General features: G+C 41.8%; 1 protein-coding gene across 1 annotated transcript in view; it reads left to right on the forward strand.

The window, feature by feature from the left end:
* Window positions 1–22,532, forward strand: part of LOC133558879 (ryanodine receptor 2-like) — a 261,295-nt gene that overhangs the window by 221,192 nt on the left and 17,571 nt on the right. Inside the window, exons 88-99 of the mRNA XM_061910016.1 lie at window positions 110–191; window positions 256–1,418; window positions 4,921–4,973; window positions 5,088–5,202; window positions 5,282–5,368; window positions 7,955–8,119; window positions 8,177–8,307; window positions 9,955–9,997; window positions 15,821–15,957; window positions 16,160–16,220; window positions 16,562–16,708; window positions 18,082–18,216. Of these exons, the coding sequence (XP_061766000.1) occupies window positions 110–191; window positions 256–1,418; window positions 4,921–4,973; window positions 5,088–5,202; window positions 5,282–5,368; window positions 7,955–8,119; window positions 8,177–8,307; window positions 9,955–9,997; window positions 15,821–15,957; window positions 16,160–16,220; window positions 16,562–16,708; window positions 18,082–18,216 (2,319 nt within the window). The remainder of the gene's footprint in view (window positions 1–109; window positions 192–255; window positions 1,419–4,920; window positions 4,974–5,087; window positions 5,203–5,281; window positions 5,369–7,954; window positions 8,120–8,176; window positions 8,308–9,954; window positions 9,998–15,820; window positions 15,958–16,159; window positions 16,221–16,561; window positions 16,709–18,081; window positions 18,217–22,532) is intronic.

The following is a 22,532-nucleotide window of genomic DNA, read 5'->3' on the forward strand; positions in this document are numbered from 1 at the left end:
TAATGAGTTTGGACATTGATATTAATTAGTCCATGGTGAAAAGTATTATAATATGGGACTTTTCAAATGTTAGGTTTTGCACGATGGCTACAGCTGTTTATCTTTGCAGGATTCAAGGCAGATTGATCTCCTGAAGGAGCTGATGGACTTACAAAAAGACATGGTTGTGTTCTTGCTCTCCATGCTAGAAGGTCAGCCTTTCTTTGCAAGCAGCAGTGAGAGAATGTTAGAACATGTTTTCACTCCCCCCCCCAGGCAACGTGGTCAATGGAACCATCGGTAAACAGATGGTGGACATGCTGGTGGAATCCTCCAGCAATGTGGAAATGATCCTCAAGTTTTTTGACACGTTCCTCAAGCTCAAAGACCTGACGTCCTCCGAGATCTTCCGAGAGTACGACCCCGATGGCGAAGGATGCGTCACCAGGAAGGACTTCCAGAAAGCCATGGAGAGTTCCAAGCAGTTCTCCCAAGCCGAGACGCAGTTCCTCCTCTCCTGCATCGAGACCGACGATAGGGAAGTCCTGGATTACCAGGCGTTTGTGGATCGCTTCCACGAGCCCGCCAAAGACATCGGCTTCAGCGTCGCAGTTCTGCTCACTAATTTGTCCGAACACATGCCCAAGGATTTAAGGCTGAGGGCCTTCCTGGAGCTGGCCCAGTGCGTCTTGACTTACTTCCAGCCCCACTTGGGCCGCATCGAGATCCTGGGCAGCGGGAAGCGTATGGAGAGGGTCTACTTTGAGATCAGCCAGTCCAGCCGCACGCAGTGGGAGAAGCCGCAGGTCAAGGAGTCCAAGCGGCAGTTCATTTTCGACGTGGTCAACCAAGGCGGAGAAAAGGAGAAAATGGAGATGTTTGTCAACTTCTGTGAGGACACCATCTTCGAGATGCAGCTGGCAGCGCAGATCTCCGGCTCTGACGGCGGAGAGCGCCATGCTGGAGACGAGGAGGAGAAGGAGATGTGGGTCGTGTCTCTACTTTCTGTCAAAAAGCTGAGGGCCCTCACAAAAATGAGCGTGAAAGATGTCGCCGGCCTCCTCAGAGTGGCGGCGAGGGCCGTGTTGCGCTGCGGCGGCCTGGTCGTTAGCGGCGTCCTGCACCTGCTCTACGTGGCCTTGCTCGACGGCGGCCTGGTAGAAGGAGCCAAGAGCGTGACCCTAGCTGACCTGCTGGGGGGCCTTGTGGAGCCCACCCTTGATGAGGTGGCAGAGGCAACGAGTGCAGCCGGGAGACCCTCGGCCCTGCGGAGACAAAGTGGGCAGGCGGCAGCTGTGACCTCCGCCAGGGAGAAGGATGTGTTGGCGGACGTATTCGGCCTTCGAGTGAGGAAAGACGGAGGTCAATACAGACTGGCGATGCAAGACAGTCTGACCCCCCCCTCGGTGCCCACCGCCGCTGCTTGCTCGGAGGGGACGGTAAGTCTTCTTGGGAGTCCAAACTATTTGTTTGCTGATTGGCTCTAATGTTGGTAGCAACAAAGAGCTTGATGTCAGCCAACAAGAGCAGGCTTTTCTATCGCCATGTCTCTGCTGCTGTTGTTGTTGTCAAAGCTCACACAAACACACAAATGTACTAAACCCAAATCAACTTATCCCTGCAGAAATAGTGTCAATCCGTTCAGGACACCCAATATAAGTAGATATATGTATATCCATTTTTTTTATAATTTACAGTTGCCAGAAATACAATCAAACATTTCAAATGTTCTTTTAACCCCCAAACACGTAAGTCACAAAAATAACAAGATAAATCAAATCAAACTTTATTTATACAATGATCTGCTTTCTTTTGTATTTCTAGTTATCATGACATATATGTATTGTTGCATTTGAAACAATCTTATTGTTGACAATAGAGGTCAGTATTGTTATTATTCATTATCAGTAGTGATATTTCTATTGGTATTTGTTTTGTTCCATTTGTAGTTTAATAATGCTCATTTTCATTTCTGTTTTATTTATATTTACTTCACTAACTGCTTCACTATCACTTTTACTATCATATTTGTACATGTCCTATTTTCTGATGTCTCTCTGTTGTTGTTGTTGTTGTTGTCTCTCTGTCTTATCCCCCTCTTGTCCTTTTTTTGTCTTTCTATCCCCTCCTGCTCCGGCCAAATGATAATATAAATACATGTAATAAAGTCAAATACAAATAAGGCAAACAGGAGAAGTATCCAACCCTCCTCTTGTGTAAAGTCAATGTGTACAGCAGATCTAGATCATCTAAATCTATTATAGGATTTCTCTGAGTAGCTGGACAGGACAAAAACAAATATGTATCACTTTTGATACACAGGCAAGTGTCAAACACAACGTGCTGTACACAAAACAGAAAAGAAGAGAAGAAAACACACAATATATAAATAAATAAGCGTATAAAATTGGTCAAATAAATACAGGCAAGTATTGACAAGAAGGCCCAACAAGGTGCAACAATACACAAAAGCAAACAAAAGGCTCATTAATGATCTACATTTCAATGACTTTTGAATTGGTGCTGAGTAGAGATGCGCGGATAGGCAATTATGTCATCCGCAACTGCATCACCAAAGTCGTCATCCACCCGAACCAACATTTTATCAGAACCGCAACTGCCCGCTGAAATACATCAGAGGTCGGCCACCTTTACCACTCACAGAGCTATTTAAACCCGTTTTACAGAGTAATGAAGACAATGGGAGCAGCTAACGTTCTCGCAAATATCCAATGGTGTTCACCCTGATGACCGGAATCAGGGTGTGCTATGAAGCCATTGCCTTTAACACTTTTAACAACATGTACACACCGATTGTTAGTCTGGCAACATGTGTGCAGCTTCCGCAATGACATGTAGAAGTTTGAAGGGCATACTGGGTGACACTGATGGTTGTGATATAAACAACATTAACACTTACTAATATGCGCCACACCAAACCAGATTGACAAACACATTTCGGGAGAACATCCAAACAGTAACACAACATAAACGCAACACAACAAATACCCAGAATCCTTTGTATCGTGACACTTCCTGAATATATTTTACACCCCCGCGCCCCCAACCCCGCCCACCTTACCGACGCACGGGGGGGGTTTCTGCTAGCGGGGTGTATAAAATAGTCAGGAACTGTCATGGATACAAAAGATTCTGGGTATTTGTTGTGTTGTGTTTATGTTGTGTTACTGGGGGGATGTTCTTCTGAAATGTGTTTGTCAATCTTGTTTGGTGTGGCTTCACAGCGTGGCGCATAGTAGTAAAAGTGTTAAAATTGTTTATATCACAACCATTAGTGTACTCTGTGTCACCCAGTATGCCTTGCAGTGGTGTGCGTGTTGCTGCGGAAGTCACACACATGTTGCATGAATGTTACTACATGACATATATATTTATATCATGTATATATTACATGTTATTATGAATGTTACTAGATACTACATATATACTTACATCATGTATATATTGCATGTTATTATGAATGTTACTACATGACATATATACTTACATTATGTATATATTACATGTTATTATGAATGTTACTACATGACATATATACTTACATTATGTATATATTACATGTTATTATGAATGTTACTAGATACTACATGTATACTGACATCATGTATATATTACATGTTATTATGAATGTTACTACATGACATATATACTTACATCATGTATATATTGCATGTTATTATGAATGTTACTAGATACTACATATATACTTACATCATGTATATATTACATGTTATTATGAATGTTACTACATGACATATATACTTACATCATGTATATATTACATGTTATTATGAATGTTACTACATGACATATATACTTGCATCATGTATATATTACATGTTATTATGAATGTTACTAGATACTACATATATACTTACATCATGTATATATTACATGTTATTATGAATGTTACTACATGACATATATACTCACATCATGTATATATTACATGTTATTATGAATGTTACTACATGACATATATACTTACATCATGTATATATTACATGTTATTATGAATGTTACTACATGACATATATACTTACATCATGTATATATTTCATGTTATTATGAATGTTACTACATGACATATACTTACATCATGTATATAATACATGTTATTAAGAATGTTACCAGATACTACATATATACTTACATCATGTATGTATTACATGTTATTATGAATGTTACTAGATACTACATATATACTTACATCATGTATATATTACATGTTATTATGAATGTTACTACATGACATATATACTTACATCATGTATATATTACATGTTATTATGAATGTTACTACATGACATATATACTTACATCATGTATATAATACATGTTATTAAGAATGTTACTAGATACTACATATATACTTACATCATGTATATATTGCATGTTATTATGAATGTTACTAGATACTACATATATACTTACATCATGTATGTATTTTATTATGAACCCCGCGACCCCAAAAGGGAATAAGCGGTAGAAAATGGATGGATGGATGTTACTACATGACATGTATATGAAACCTTAATGGAGGTGTTTGGATATTTTTGAAGGGCTTTGTAGGCAGAATTGCGCAAGTCCAAAATATTCCATTGGAAGCAAACTTTTGATCACATTTATTTGATATTTAGAATGCAAAAAGAAATACGTCCGCCGTCATGTTTTTCAATATTGCAAAAAATGTGCGGTTGTCTTTTAAGTACAGAACATAAATGACTGTTTAGCTCGAAGAACCGTGGCTTTGCAGTGGTGGCACCACTCATGCATCTCCGAAGCGGCTCTTTAGGCTCTGCAGGCGACATTAGTGGCGTGTTGACTCATTTCCAGTGGACAGTGAGTCTGCAGGAGTTGTACACTGACTACTCTAAGAAATAGATGACATGTGTTTTCTCCCAATGTTGCCATCCTAAGGCCAGCATGTCGGAGGAGGACAAAGCTGAGGACGAGATGCCAGAATCAGAAAAGTGAGTCATTCCTTCTTCTTTGACTATTTTCTAGGAAGAAACCTTGAAGGTTTTTGAGAGGCATTGTGATGATATGACCTGGTTCAAATGCGACTCCTCTCTGTGTGCGCTCAGAGGGACGCCATGTGAGGACACCATGGCCAGGAGATACTGTAATAAATCACAGGAAACAGGAAGTCAGCATTCGGCCCTCGGCGAGATGATAAGCACTCATCACAAGAGCCTGCTGGTGAGATACAATTCTTCTAGCCCAGACCTTCTTATTAGGATTATTACACAGGGAGACATGTGCTTTCATTTTCTTCCAGAATTACTTTGCCAGAACGTTCTACAACACGCGCCTGCTGGCCCTCTTTGTCACTTTTGCAATCAACTTCATCCTGCTCTTCTACAAGGTCTGTGTGTCGCCAAATGGGATTCAAATGCCACAAGTGCAGGATCCAATTGAAGCAAAATGCCGAAAGATTGATTGATTGAAGCTTTTATTAGTAGATTGCACAGTACAGTACATATTCCCTACAATTGAGCACTAAAGGGTAACACCCCAATAAGTTTTTCAACTTGTTTAAGTCGGGGTCCACCTTCATCAATTCATGGTAAGGAAGCAATGAAAAAAAGAAAAGAGGAACAATTACAGGTACTTCTTTAGGTAGGAGTGCTAAAGGAGTCCAAACTCAGCAGTCAATGATGTTTATGTGTTGTATCCTGCTTGTGTATTTGGATTCCTGGCTGTCAACAAGCAGGTGGAACACACAGGGATTTGTTGACTTTTTTGGTCAACGCTGAACATAAGTTGCTGATGTAAACAATAATGGAATGGAAATTGCATGGCGTTTTATATATTCCTTTAACTAAAGCAACAGACTTTAAGAATACTAAAGATAGTGTGATAATATATGTATAATTATTCTAACATACACAACTTGACTAAAGTTTACTACAACTTATGTCATACACTATATGATACATTCTATTTCAATTTATTAACATTTGATTATTTGTATATCAGATACGTGTCCTGGGTCTTCCCTGTGGCCCCCTGTTGGTCGTACATGCCCTAAACACCTCCCTAAGGAGGTGTTCAGGTGGCATCCTGACCAGATGCCCGAACCCCCTCATCTGGCTTCTCTCCATGTGGAGGAGCAGCGGCTTTACTTTGAGTTCCTCCCGGATGGCAGAGCTTCTCACCCTATCTCTAAGGGAGAGACCCGCCACCCGGCGGAGGAAACTCATTTGTACCCGTGATCTTGTCCCTTCGGTCATGACCCAAAGCTCATGACCATAGGTGAGGATGGGAACGTAGATCGACCTGTACATTGAGAGCTTTGCCTTCCGGCTCAGCTCCTTCTTCACCACAACGGATCGGTACAACGTCCGCATTACTGAAGACGCCGCACCGATCCGCCTGTCGATCTCACCATCCACTCTTCCCTCACTCGTGAACAAGACTCCTAGGTACTTGAACTCCTCCACTTGGGGCAGGGTCTCCTCCCCAACCCGGAGATGGCATTCCACCCTTTTCCGGGAGAGAACCATGGACTCGGATTTGGAGGTGCTGATTCTCATTCCGGTCGCTTCACACTCGGCTGCGAACCGATCCAGTGAGAGCTGAAGATCCCGGTCAGATGAAGCCATCAGGACCACATCATCTGCAAAAAGCAGAGACCTAATCCTGCAGCCACAAAACCAGAATCCTCAACACCTTGACTGCGCCTAGAAATTCTGTCCATAAAAGTTATGAACAGAATGGGTGACAAAGGGCAGCCTTGGCGGAGTCCAACCCTCACTAGAAACGTGACAATGTGGACCAAGCTCTGACTATAGAATTTTCCTCCAGAAGGTCTTACCTTTGTCCGTGTGGAGTCACATGTCAATCAATATGTCAATAATTAGTTCCAACAAAAATGGAGCTGTTTGGCCACAATACCCAGCAATATGTTTGGAGGAGAAAAGCTGAGGCCTTTAATCCCAGGAACACCATTCCTACCGTCAAGCATGGTGGTGGTAGTATTATGCTCTGGGCTTTTGGGTTTTGCTGCCAATGGAACTGCTGCTATAAATGGGACAACGAAAAAGCAGGATTAGCTCCAAATTGTTCAGGACAAGCTAAAATCATCAGGGGGGAGGTTGGGTCTTGGGCACAGTTGGGTGTTCCAACAGGACAATGACACCAAACACACCTCAAAAGTGGTAAAGGAATGGTTACTTGCCAAGGGACATATAAGCAAATATTAACAATGCTGTATGTTTACCTTTGACCCTCACATTTTCAGTAGAGACATAATAAATTCATAAAAGAAGCAAACTTCATGAATGTTTTTTGTGAGCAACAAGTATGTGCTCCAATCACTACATCACAACTAAATAAGAGTTGTAGAAATGATTGGAAAGTCAAGACAGCCATGACATCATCTTCTTTACAAGTTTGTATATATGTATGTATATATGTATGTATGTATGTATGTATGCATGTATGTATGTATGCATGTATGCATGTATGTATGCATGTATGTATGTATGTATGTATGTATGCATGTATGCATGTATGTATGTATGCATGTATGTATGTATGTATGCATGTATGTATGTATGTATGCATGTATGCATGTATGTATGCATGTATGCATGTATGCATGTATGCATGTATGCATGTATGTATGCATGTATGCATGTATGTATGCATGTATGCATGTATGTATGCATGTATGCATGTATGCATGCATGTATGCATGTATGCATGTATGCATGTATGTATGTATGTATGTATGCATGCATGCATGCTTTGGAGCCCATGCCTGGAAAGAAGCTAATGTTTGCCTTAGTGCTGTAAAACCTGAGCCGTCCTTGAAGGCAGCACTTGCCTTGACCTTAAAAAGTGATAATTGAAGGCCTGCAAATGGATCCATCTTTTTGTAGAAGCAGATTGGTTTTGGGGGCTCCAGTAATGTGAGGCGCACTGCCATCTTCTTTCCTCTCCCCAGGTGGCATCGCCGGGACAACGAATAGAGGCGTGGCTTGACTCGGAGGGCCAGGTTCCCTTTGTCCTGGAAGAAAGCGGCGGCTACATGGAGCTGTGTCTTGGCCTCCTGGCTGTGTTGCACACGCTCATCTCCTGCTGTTGCATGATGGGATACTACTGCCTCAAGGTGTGCAGCCGTGTTGCACAACAGCAGGTGTGGGTTGAACACAAGCGTGTGTGGCAGGTGCCGCTGGTGGTCTTCAAGCGGGAGAAGGACGTGGCCCGCAGACTGGAGTTTGATGGCTTGTACGTGACGCAGCAGCCGCCCGAGGACCACTTGAAAGGCCAGTGGGACAGACTGGTCATTAACACGCCGTACGTTTCTCATCACTCCTCAAATATCATTGCATCATACACCTCAAATATCATTGCATCATACACCTCAAATATCATTGCATCATACACCTCAAATATCATTGCATCATACACCTCAAATATCATTGCATCATACACCTCAAATATCATTGCATCATACACCTCAAATATCATTGCATCATACACCTCAAATATCATTGTATCATACACCTCAAATATCATTGCATCATACACCTCAAATATCATTGTATCATACACCTCAAATATCATTGTATCATACACCTCAAATATCATTGTATCATACACCTCAAATATTGTATCATACACCTCAAATATCATTGCATCATACACCTCAAATATCATTGCATCATACACCTCAAATATCATTGTATCATACACCTCAAATATCATTGTATCATACACCTCAAATATCATTGTATCATACACCTCAAATATCATTGTATCATACACCTCAAATATCATTGCATCATACACCTCAAATATCATTGCATCATACACCTCAAATATCATTGCATCATACACCTCAAATATCATTGCATCATACACCTCAAATATCATTGCATCATACACCTCAAATATCATTGCATCATACACCTCAAATATCATTGCATCATACACCTCAAATATCATTGCATCATACACCTCAAATATCATTGCATCATACACCTCAAATATCATTGCATCATACACCTCAAATATCATTGCATCATACACCTCAAATATCATTGCATCATACACCTCAAATATCATTGTATCATACACCTCAAATATCATTGTATCATACACCTCAAATATCATTGTATCATACACCTCAAATATCATTGTATCATACACCTCAAATATCATTGTATCACACACCTCAAATATCATTGTATCATACACCTCAAATATCATTGTATCATACACCTCAAATATCATTGTATCACACACCTCAAATATCATTGTATCATACACCTCAAATATCATTGCATCATACACCTCAAATATCATTGCATCATACACCTCAAATATCATTGTATCATACACCTCAAATATCATTGCATCATACACCTCAAATATCATTGCATCATACACCTCAAATATCATTGCATCATACACCTCAAATATCATTGCATCATACACCTCAAATATCATTGTATCATACACCTCAAATATCATTGCATCATACACCTCAAATATCATTGTATCATACACCTCAAATATCATTGCATCATACACCTCAAATATCATTGTATCATACACCTCAAATATCATTGCATCATACACCTCAAATATCATTGCATCATACACCTCAAATATCATTGCATCATACACCTCAAATATCATTGTATCATACACCTCAAATATCATTGTATCATACACCTCAAATATCATTGCATCATACACCTCAAATATCATTGTATCATACACCTCAAATATCATTGTATCATACACCTCAAATATTGTATCATACACCTCAAATATCATTGCATCATACACCTCAAATATCATTGCATCATACACCTCAAATATCATTGCATCATACACCTCAAATATCATTGCATCATACACCTCAAATATCATTGTATCATACAAGCCCATCATCACTAACAGCTAATGCTGCAAAATCTGCATTTGTGCTTGCAGGTCCTTTCCAACTTACTACTGGGATAAATTTGTGAAGAGAAAGGTAAAACCCCCCACACGCTGAAGACAAATGGCTTGTTATGAAGGTGTCTGTTACTACATGATATATATACTTGCAGTGTGTATATTGTACATATTACATATTGTTATGAAGGTGTCTGTTACTACATGATATATATACTTGCAGTGTGTATATTGTACATATTACATATGGTTATGAAGGTGTCTGTTACTACATGATATATATACTTGCAGTGTGTATATTGTACATATTACATATGGTTATGAAGGTGTCTGTTACTACATGATATATATACTTGCAGTGTGTATATTGTACATATTACATATGGTTATGAAGGTGTCTGTTACTACATGATATATATACTTGCAGTGTGTATATTGTACATATTACATATTGTTATGAAGGTGTCTGTTACTACATGATATATATACTTGCAGTGTGTATATTGTACATATTACATATGGTTATGAAGGTGTCTGTTACTACATGATATATATACTTGCAGTGTGTATATTGTACATATTACATATGGTTATGAAGGTGTCTGTTACTACATGATATATATACTTGCAGTGTGTATATTGTACATATTACATATGGTTATGAAGGTGTCTGTTACTACATGATATATATACTTGCAGTGTGTATATTGTACATATTACATATTGTTATGAAGGTGTCTGTTACTACATGATATATATACTTGCAGTGTGTATATTGTACATATTACATATTGTTATGAAGGTGTCTGTTACTACATGATATATATACTTGCAGTGTGTATATTGTACATATTACATATTGTTATGAAGGTGTCTGTTACTACATGATATATATACTTGCAGTGTGTATATTGTACATATTACATATTGTTATGAAGGTGTCTGTTACTACATGATATATATACTTGCAGTGTGTATATTGTACATATTACATATTGTTATGAAGGTGTCTGTTACTACATGATATATATACTTGCAGTGTGTATATTGTACATATTACATATTGTTATGAAGGTGTCTGTTACTACATGATATATATACTTGCAGTGTGTATATTGTACATATTACATATGGTTATGAAGGTGTCTGTTACTACATGATATATATACTTGCAGTGTGTATATTGTACATATTACATATTGTTATGAAGGTGTCTGTTACTACATGATATATATACTTGCAGTGTGTATATTGTACATATTACATATTGTTATGAAGGTGTCTGTTACTACATGATATATATACTTGCAGTGTGTATATTGTACATATTACATATTGTTATGAAGGTGTCTGTTACTACATGATATATATACTTGCAGTGTGTATATTGTACATATTACATGTAGTTATGAAGGTGTCTGTTACTACATGATATATATACTTGCAGTGTGTATATTGTACATATTACATATGGTTATGAAGGTGTCTGTTACTACATGATATATATACTTGCAGTGTGTATATTGTACATATTACATATGGTTATGAAGGTGTCTGTTACTACATGATATATATACTTGCAGTGTGTATATTGTACATATTACATATTGTTATGAAGGTGTCTGTTACTACATGATATATATACTTGCAGTGTGTATATTGTACATATTACATATTGTTATGAAGGTGTCTGTTACTACATGATATATATACTTGCAGTGTGTATATTGTACATATTACATGTAGTTATGAAGGTGTCTGTTACTACATGATATATATACTTGCAGTGTGTATATTGTACATATTACATATTGTTATGAAGGTGTCTGTTACTACATGATATATATACTTGCAGTGTGTATATTGTACATATTACATATTGTTATGAAGGTGTCTGTTACTACATGATATATATACTTGCAGTGTGTATATTGTACATATTACATGTAGTTATGAAGGTGTCTGTTACTACATGATATATATACTTGCAGTGTGTATATTGTACATATTACATATTGTTATGAAGGTGTCTGTTACTACATGATATATATACTTGCAGTGTGTATATTGTACATATTACATATGGTTATGAAGGTGTCTGTTACTACATGATATATATACTTGCAGTGTGTATATTGTACATATTACATATGGTTATGAAGGTGTCTGTTACTACATGATATATATACTTGCAGTGTGTATATTGTACATATTACATATTGTTATGAAGGTGTCTGTTACTACATGATATATATACTTGCAGTGTGTATATTGTACATATTACATATTGTTATGAAGGTGTCTGTTACTACATGATATATATACTTGCAGTGTGTATATTGTACATATTACATGTAGTTATGAAGGTGTCTGTTACTACATGATATATATACTTGCAGTGTGTATATTGTACATATTACATATGGTTATGAAGGTGTCTGTAACAACATTATTGACAGTGTGTATATAAAACGTGGAGGGAGGGTTTTGTAGTTTTTGGCCCAATGTGGCCCCCCAGTCACAAGGTATGGACCCCTGCTGTAAAGCTCACTGCTCCCAATGTCTCCTGCGGAAGGAAAATGAATAAAGCACACAAAGTCTAAGTTCTGAAGCAAATAAACACATCAATTATTCTCTACCATTTTCAACATGTGGTCACAAGAGATAAAACCAAAACAAGGTCAGCCGAGACGTTTCAAAAAGGAGAAGGAAGTTTGCATCACTCATCTTTTTATTGAGCAAAACTGTTTACTGTCGGCCGTAACAACATCAAAACATCTGCAACAAAACTAATATCTAGTCACACTGTCTCTTTCTGTGGTAAACAAAGAAATGATGACAGCAGCTGCTCTTTCTTTTGCCTCAACACTCTGCTCAGCCAGTGATGCCTTCAGGGACACAAACGCCATCGGACAAAATCCTAGGTTCTTAACCCGCGCGCTCTCAGCCTTTCTGTGGGGAGTTTGCATGTTCTACTCGGGACTGCATGGCTTCCCTTCGGCTACTGCGGCTTCCTCCCACCTCCAAAGACATGCACCTGGGGCTAGGCCCCTCCCACCTCCAAAGACATGCACCTGGGGCTAGGCCCCTCCCACCTCCAAAGACATGCACCTGGGGCTAGGCCCCTCCCACCTCCAAAGACATGCACCTGGGGATAGGCCCCTCCCACCTCCAAAGACATGCACCTGGGGCTAGGCCCCTCCCACCTCCAAAGACATGCACCTGGGGCTAGGCCCCTCCCACCTCCAAAGACATGCACCTAGGAATTCACTGGGGAGCCAAGGGGGGCGCCAGCCTGCAAAAGTTTGGGAACCATTGATATAAATGATAAAGTGCTGTTCATAAAGTTTCATTATAAAACCCAAGAAAGAATGATGTATTAGACACTGTATCTCATGTTTGTGCTAACAGTACACGTCTCATTGTGCTAAATGTGATGTTTCAAGGGATGCACTCTGACATTCAACGTATAGCTCATGAAAAACAAGATCATTTTCTATCTTGGTTGTCAGTGGGCCGGATCCATCCATCCATCCATTTTCTACCGCTTATTCCCTTTCGGGGTCGCGGGGGGCGCTGGTGCCTATCTCAGCTACACCTCATCACAGGGCCAACACAGATAGACAGACAACATTCACACACTAGGGACCATTTAGTGTTGCCAATCAACCTATCCCCAGGTGTATGTCTTTGGAAGTGGGAGGGGCTTATCCCCCAGGTGCATGTCTTTGGAGGTGGGAGGGGCCTATCCCCAGGTGCATGTCTTTGGAGGTGGGAGGGGCCTATCCCCAGGTGCATGTCTTTGGAGGTGGGAGGGGCCTATCCCCAGGTGCATGTCTTTGGAGGTGGGAGGGGCCTATCCCCAGGTGCATGTCTTTGGAGGTGGGAGGGGCCTATCCCCAGGTGCATGTCTTTGGAGGTGGGAGGGGCCTATCTCCAGGTGCATGTCTTTGGAGGTGGGAGGGGCCTATCCCCAGGTGCATGTCTTTGGAGGTGGGAGGGGCCTATCCCCAGGTGCATGTCTTTGGAGGTGGGAGGGGCCTAGCCCCAGGTGCATGTCTTTGGAGGTGGGAGGGGCCTATCCCCAGGTGCATGTCTTTGGAGGTGGGAGGGGCCTATCCCCAGGTGCATGTCTTTGGAGGTGGGAGGGGCCTATCCCCAGGTGCATGTCTTTGGAGGTGGGAGGAAGCCGGAGTACCCGGAGGGAACCCACGCATTCACGGGGAGAACATGCAAACTCCACACAGAAAGATCCTGAACCCGGGATTAAACTAAGGACTACTAAGGACCTTCGTGTTGTGAGGCAGACGCACTAACCCCTCTGCCACCGTGGGCTGGATCATTTCTATTAAAAAATATTCAAATGGCAGCGACTGCTGCTATTTGATTATTACAGTAAAAGGTGCCTGCGATGGGGTGGCGACTTGTCCAGGGTGTACCCCGCCTTCCGCCCGATTGTAGCTGAGATAGGCGCCCGCGACCCCAAAAGGGAATAAGCGGTAGAAAATGGATGGATGGATGGAGTAAAAGGTGCCAGGTTTGGCACAGGTGTGCTGCAGGTGTGGCGACACGTCTGCTGGAGCTCACCTGTGCTCCAGGAAAGGCTCAGACCCATGAAAACTGAAGAGGAACTTTGATGGGTGCACAAACATTTTGTCAAAATGCAGTTTCCAGCCTAAATGTAAATAATAAAGCACCTCTGCTCAGAGACAACATCACATTGAAGTCTTCCTAAAACTTGGTGAGATCCAACACGCTTGAGTCAGCTTCCAGGCTTCATCAGTTCTGTGACGGAGCTCTTATCTCCAAACACTTGCATCTTAAATCAGTTGAATTGGTGTTTGGATCAATCACCGTCTTCTCAAGAGAGGAAAGTCACCTGTGATACAAGAATGTAGTGACAGTGGACAACATTTGCCTTGATGAGGGGACTTCTATGCTTTCCCCTTCCAGCTGCTTCTCTGTCAAACACACCATCAGCAGCTTTTATGTATTTTCTTGGCTAGATGTCCAGGGCTGAGGTATGATTTGAACCTTCTGTTTCAGTATGGTGCAGGATAGCAGCCATGCGCTCCAAATCGCCAAGTTGACTACACTCTTGCTCATGTTTTTGATGATTTCTTTCTTCAGTTCAATTCATCTGCTGCTTCTTCTCAGCAGTGATTCGTCTCGTTCCGACCTGTGCTTGGAAGACCAAGTTATGTCGCGCTCTATCTTAAAGCTAGCACTAGCGAGGGAGACCAGATCTTTTAGTTGGTCTTCTGAAGTCCACTCTGACATTTGCTAAACTAACTAAGAGCAAGATGTGCGTAAACCCAATTTATGCTTGCAAGCTAAAGCCCAACAATCAGCTGAAAGACAAATCAGTCAAAGTTGACTTATATAGAACTAAATCACAAGTGTCTCAATGGGCTGCACAAGCCACAACCACATCCTGGGCTCAGATCCCACATCAGGGCAAGAAAAAAGTCAACCCAGTGGGAACTACGAGAAACCCTGAAATGTTTCTCGGACTTTGGACAGTCAGGGTCCATCCTGGGTCCTGACTTTGAACAGCTGGCACCTCATCCATGGTCACCTGATAACCTCTCCACGCAGGAGAAGGGCAGAAGAGAAAAGAGAGAGGGCAGATCAACTGGTCTAAAAGGGGGGTCTGTTTAAAGGCTAGAGTATAGAAATGAGTTTTAAGATGGGACTTGAATGCTTCTACTGAGGTAGCATCTCTCACAGAACATTCCAGAGTACTGGAGCCCAAATAGAAAACGCTCTGAAGCCTGCAGACTTTTTTTTGTGCTCTGGGAATCACTAATTAGCCGAAGTTCTTTGAAAACCTAAGGACACTCTTAATTTGAGGTAGCTGTTTTTGCCACCTAGATGTCAGCTCTAGCATCCCTCCCTGCAGGTGATGGATAAGTACGGGGAGTTTTACGGCCGTGAGAAGATCAGTGAGCTTCTGGGCTTGGACCAGGCATCGTTGGACTTCAGCTCTGGAGGGACAGAGAGGAACCGGTTCAGGAAAGACTGCGCCTGGATCAATGTGTGAGTACGCTGAAGCACTCAATGTTAGCTTGGTGGAGGTGAATGGAAGTGAGAGCAAGTCTGAGAATCTTCAGTTCTCTTCTCCTGCCTGAGACACGGCTGGACTAGCACAGTCTTGCTATGTTGGCCTTGAGAAGAACCTGCTGTAGACTCTAGCACATCAAGCTGAGTCCTCTAGTCATGATTTGATGGATCATTTCAGATTCAGCTCCATGGACATCAAATACCAAGTCTGGAAACTGGGGGTGGTTCTCACCGACAATGTAAGTCCAGCTGGCAGAATACTCCAAATGTTTGTTCCCCTGTACCACCTGGTCCTGGTCCTGGTCCTGGTCCTGGTCTTGGTCCAACACACACTTCCTACACTGCACCTTAACGGATGACAAGGACCGGACTTACATCGTTTGTCATCTTTTACCACCGCTTCCTCCTTTCTTTTAATGCGCTGACATGTTGGATGCAGATCTGCACGCTGCTCCACTTGATGGCCGTAATATCCACCATTTCACCTTATCTGCAATACTCTCTGCTGATCTCTGGCTCTCTTTCTATCTGTCTCTCTCTCTCTCTCTCTCTCTCTCTATGTCTGTGTGTGTGGCCGCAGTCTTTCCTGTACCTGGCCTGGTACACGCTCATGTCCTTTCTGGGCCACTTTAACAACTTCTTCTTCGCCACCCACCTCTTGGACATCGCCATGGGCTTCAAGACCATTCGCACCATCCTCTCCTCTGTCACACACAATGGCAAACAGGTGTGTGTGTGTGTGTGTGTGTGTACTTTAGTCCCTGCTGGTCTCCCCTCCTTTGTACAGACCCTTTCCAAAAAATGAGAATATCATGGAAAAGTGTATTTCTTTCCATTCAAAAGGTTAAACTTGCATAGATTATAGATTCAGGGCCCCCGACTTGAAGGATTTGAAGTATTTAGTTGTTTATTTGTACATCATTTGGGCCTGCAGCTCACAAAACCCCCAAAAACAGGATTCCAAAACAATTAGAATACTGTGAAGAGATCCTCTCTTACTTCTCTGGCAGATTGATGAAAGTTCTGTGTTTGAGCCCCAGCAGAAGCCCACGGTCCTCCTTCTGCTGGTGCATCTTCTCCTGCCACTGATCTGCTTGTGTTGGTCTTCTGGCCAGTGGTCAAGTCTGCAGTCTTCAACATATTAATCTGAACTGAGACAATTGAAGCAAAGTCAAGCCTTTGACTGAGAAGTCGTGCGGGTGCTTTGAGTTCAGTCCATAAGTTCTGTGTGGTTGACTCTCAAACATTCATGCTCTGTCAAATTTGGGCTGATCTCTTCACAGTATTCTCATTTGTGGGTTTTCTGATCCGGAATCCCAAATGATGTACAAACAAACAACTAAGTACTTGAAGTCATGGACCCTGAATCTATCATCTATGGAAGCTTAACGTTTCGAATGGAATTATGGAAATAAATACACTTTTGCTTGATATTGAAATAGTTTGAAAAGGGTTAGCACACTGCTAAAAAGAGCTCAGATAAAGGCTAGATTTTCGAAAGAAATACTAAAAACTGGTGAAATGCTGGACCGGCTGCGTGAACACGTGGTTTTTCTTAATAAGACACCCTAAATTAAGATTTGTGCATCTAGAAATTGGCAGGACTAGAAAACATGTTTTTCTTGTGAAAACAAGCTTTGCTCAACTAGCAATTCTCAAACTAAGCATCCTCAAGGTTCTTCACAATCTTCAAACTATTTTTTCTCAGTGAGTAAAATCCAAATATCTTGCAATGTGTTGTTAGTCTTCCAGCCAGACCGGACCTGACTTGACGGGACAGCCTCTGAGCAAGGCAGCAGTTGTCACTCAAACCGTCGGGTCTGGCTGTAAGAATAACAAATTGCATCATTATTTGAAGAACTAATCCAAATATCTCATTTCAATAGTAACGTTCTCAGTTTTAACATTTTTAAACTGGAACAGAAAAATCCCGTTGAGATGACTCAAGCACTAAGAATATGTGAATAGCTTTTTCAACTGGGGACATTTTCAACTTTGGCAAGTGTAATTATTCTGACTTCCTGTCAGCACACTTTTTGAAACATAAAGCAGAACTTGCTGTTGTTTGAAGGCTAACTCATTCAATGTACTCTCCGATAGTTGGTCCTGACTCTGGGCCTTCTGGCGGTGGTGGTCTACCTCTACACCGTGGTGGCCTTCAACTTCTTCAGCAAGTTTTACCACAAGAGCGACGACAAAGACGTGCAAGACATGAAGTGCAACCACATGCTGACTGTGAGTACCAGGACCAGCACACCAACACCTAGCAAGACATGAAGTGCAACCACATGCTGACTGTGAGTACCAGGACCAGCACACCAACACCTAGCAAGACATGAAGTGCAACCACATGCTGACTGTGAGTACCAGGACCAGCACACCAACACTTAGCAAGACATGAAGTGCAACCACATGCTGACTCTGAGTACCAGGACCAGCACTCCAACACCTAGCAAGACATGAAGTGCAACCACATGCTGACTGTGAGTACCAGGACCAGCACACCAACACCTAGCAAGACATGAAGTGCAACCACATGCTGACTGTGAGTACCAGGACCAGCACACCAACACCTAGCAAGACATGAAGTGCAACCACATGCTGACTGTGAGTACCAGGACCAGCACACCAACACTTAGCAAGACATGAAGTGCAACCACATGCTGACTGTGAGTACCAGGACCAGCACACCAACACCTAGCAAGACATGAAGTGCAACCACATGCTGACTGTGAGTACCAGGACCAGCACACCAACACCTAGCAAGACATGAAGTGCAACCACATGCTGACTGTGAGTACCAGGACCAGCACACCAACACCTAGCAAGACATGAAGTGCAACCACATGCTGACTGTGAGTACCAGGACCAGCACACCAACACCTAGCAAGACATGAAGTGCAACCACATGCTGACTGTGAGTACCAGGACCAGCACACCAACACCTAGCAAGACATGAAGTGCAACCACATGCTGACTGTGAGTACCAGGACCAGCACACCAACACCTAGCAAGACATGAAGTGCAACCACATGCTGACTGTGAGTACCAGGACCAGCACACCAACACTTAGCAAGACATGAAGTGCAACCACATGCTGACTCTGAGTACCAGGACCAGCACTCCAACACCTAGCAAGACATGAAGTGCAACCACATGCTGACTGTGAGTACCAGGACCAGCACACCAACACCTAGCAAGACATGAAGTGCAACCACATGCTGACTGTGAGTACCAGGACCAGCACACCAACACTTAGCAAGACATGAAGTGCAACCACATGCTGACTGTGAGTACCAGGACCAGCACACCAACACCTAGCAAGACATGAAGTGCAACCACATGCTGACTGTGAGTACCAGGACCAGCACTCTAACACCTAGCAAGACATGAAGTGCAACCACATGCTGACTGTGAGTACCAGGACCAGCACACCAACACTTAGCAAGACATGAAGTGCAACCACATGCTGACTCTGAGTACCAGGACCAGCACTCCAACACCTAGCAAGACATGAAGTGCAACCACATGCTGACTGTGAGTACCAGGACCAGCACACCAACACCTAGCAAGACATGAAGTGCAACCACATGCTGACTGTGAGTACCAGGACCAGCACACCAACACCTAGCAAGACATGAAGTGCAACCACATGCTGACTGTGAGTACCAGGACCAGCACACCAACACCTAGCAAGACATGAAGTGCAACCACATGCTGACTGTGAGTACCAGGACCAGCACACCAACACCTAGCAAGACATGAAGTGCAACCACATGCTGACTGTGAGTACCAGGACCAGCACACCAACACCTAGCAAGACATGAAGTGCAACCACATGCTGACTGTGAGTACCAGGACCAGCACACCAACACCTAGCAAGACATGAAGTGCAACCACATGCTGACTGTGAGTACCAGGACCAGCACACCAACACCTAGCAAGACATGAAGTGCAACCACATGCTGACTGTGAGTACCAGGACCAGCACACCAACACCTAGCAAGACATGAAGTGCAACCACATGCTGACTGTGAGTACCAGGACCAGCACACCAACACCTAGCAAGACATGAAGTGCAACCACATGGTGACTGTGAGTACCAGGACCAGCACACCAACACCTAGCAAGACATGAAGTGCAACCACATGCTGACTGTGAGTACCAGGACCAGCACACCAACACCTAGCAAGACATGAAGTGCAACCACATGCTGACTGTGAGTACCAGGACCAGCACACCAACACCTAGCAAGACATGAAGTGCAACCACATGCTGACTGTGAGTACCAGGACCAGCACACCAACACCTAGCAAGACATGAAGTGCAACCACATGCTGACTGTGAGTACCAGGACCAGCACACCAACACCTAGCAAGACATGAAGTGCAACCACATGCTGACATTAAACATTGAAGTCTAGAACATGGAACCCTGAAGTCTAGGACATTGAAGTCTAGTACATTGAACTCTGGAACATTGAAGTCTAGAACATTGAACACTGGAAGATTGAAGTCTAGAACATTGAAGTCTAGAACATTGAACTCTGGAACATTGAAGTCTAGAACATTGAAGTCTAGAACATTGAACTCTGGAACATTGAAGTCTAGAACATTGAAGTCTAGAACATTGAACTCTGGAACATTGAAGTCTGGAACATTGAAGTCTAGAACATTGAACTCTGGAACATTGAACTCTGGAACATTGAACTCTGGAACATTGAAGTCTAGAACATTGAAGTCTAGAACATTGAAGTCTGGAACATTGAACTCTGGAACATTGAACTCTGGAACATTGAAGTCTAGAACATTGAACTCTGGAACATTGAAGTCTAGAACATTGAAGTCTAGAACATTGAACTCTGGAACATTGAAGTCTAGAACATTGAACTCTGGAACATTGAAGTCTAGAACATTGAACATTAAACATTGAAGTCTAGAAGATTGAAGATTGAAGTCTAGAAGATTGTGCTTCTGCTGAGTTGTCCTTGAAAGTGAGGAACATCAGGTTTAAGAGAACATGTCAGCTTAGTTTGAAGTGAGGAACATCAGGTTTAAGAGAACATGTCAGCTTAGTTTGAAGTGAGGAACATCAGGTTTAAGAGAACATGTCAGCTTAGTTTGAAGTGAGGAACATCAGGTTTAAGAGAACATGTCAGCTTAGTTTGAAGTGAGGAACATCAGGTTTAAGAGAACATGTCAGCTTAGTTTGAAGTGAGGAACATCAGGTTTAAGAGAACATGTCAACTTAGTTTGAAGTGAGGAACATCAGGTTTAAGAGAACATGTCAACTTAGTTTGAAGTGAGGAACATCAGGTTTAAGAGAACATGTCAGCTTAGTTTGAAGTGAGGAACATCAGGTTTAAGAGAACATGTCAGCTTAGTTTGAAGTGAGGAACATCAGGTTTAAGAGAACATGTCAGCTTAGTTTGAAGTGAGGAACATCAGGTTTAAGAGAACATGTCAGCTTAGTTTGAAGTGAGGAACATCAGGTTTAAGAGAACATGTCAGCTTAGTTTGAAGTGAGGAACATCAGGTTTAAGAGAACATGTCAGCTTAGTTTGAAGTGAGGAACATCAGGTTTAAGAGAACATGTCAACTTAGTTTGAAGTGAGGAACATCAGGTTTAAGAGAACATGTCAACTTAGTTTGAAGTGAGGAACATCAGGTTTAAGAGAACATGTCAGCTTAGTTTGAAGTGAGGAACATCAGGTTTAAGAGAACATGTCAGCTTAGTTTGAAGTGAGGAACATCAGGTTTAAGAGAACATGTCAGCTTAGTTTGAAGTGAGGAACATCAGGTTTAAGAGAACATGTCAGCTTAGTTTGAAGTGAGGAACATCAGGTTTAAGAGAACATGTCAGCTTAGTTTGAAGTGAGGAACATCAGGTTTAAGAGAACATGTCAGCTTAGTTTGAAGTGAGGAACATCAGGTTTAAGAGAACATGTCAGCTTAGTTTGAAGTGAGGAACATCAGGTTTAAGAGAACATGTCAGCTTAGTTTGAAGTGAGGAACATCAGGTTTAAGAGAACATGTCAGCTTAGTTTGAAGTGAGGAACATCAGGTTTAAGAGAACATGTCAGCTTAGTTTGAAGTGAGGAACATCAGGTTTAAGAGAACATGTCAGCTTAGTTTGAAGTGAGGAACATCAGGTTTAAGAGAACATGTCAGCTTAGTTTGAAGTGAGGAACATCAGGTTTAAGAGAACATGTCAGCTTAGTTTGAAGTGAGGAACATCAGGTTTAAGAGAACATGTCAGCTTAGTTTGAAGTGAGGAACATCAGGTTTAAGAGAACATGTCAGCTTAGTTTGAAGTGAGGAACATCAGGTTTAAGAGAACATGTCAGCTTAGTTTGAAGTGAGGAACATCAGGTTTAAGAGAACATGTCAGCTTAGTTTGAAGTGAGGAACATCAGGTTTAAGAGAACATGTCAGCTTAGTTTGAAGTGAGGAACATCAGGTTTAAGAGAACATGTCAGCTTAGATTGAAGTGAGGAACATCAGGTTTAAGAGAACATGTCAGCTTAGTTTGTCTCCTTTTCAAACTTGTTT

This window comes from Nerophis ophidion, linkage group LG09 (genome assembly GCF_033978795.1).
Source record: "Nerophis ophidion isolate RoL-2023_Sa linkage group LG09, RoL_Noph_v1.0, whole genome shotgun sequence".
In the NCBI taxonomy this organism is placed as follows: Eukaryota; Metazoa; Chordata; class Actinopteri; order Syngnathiformes; family Syngnathidae; genus Nerophis; species Nerophis ophidion.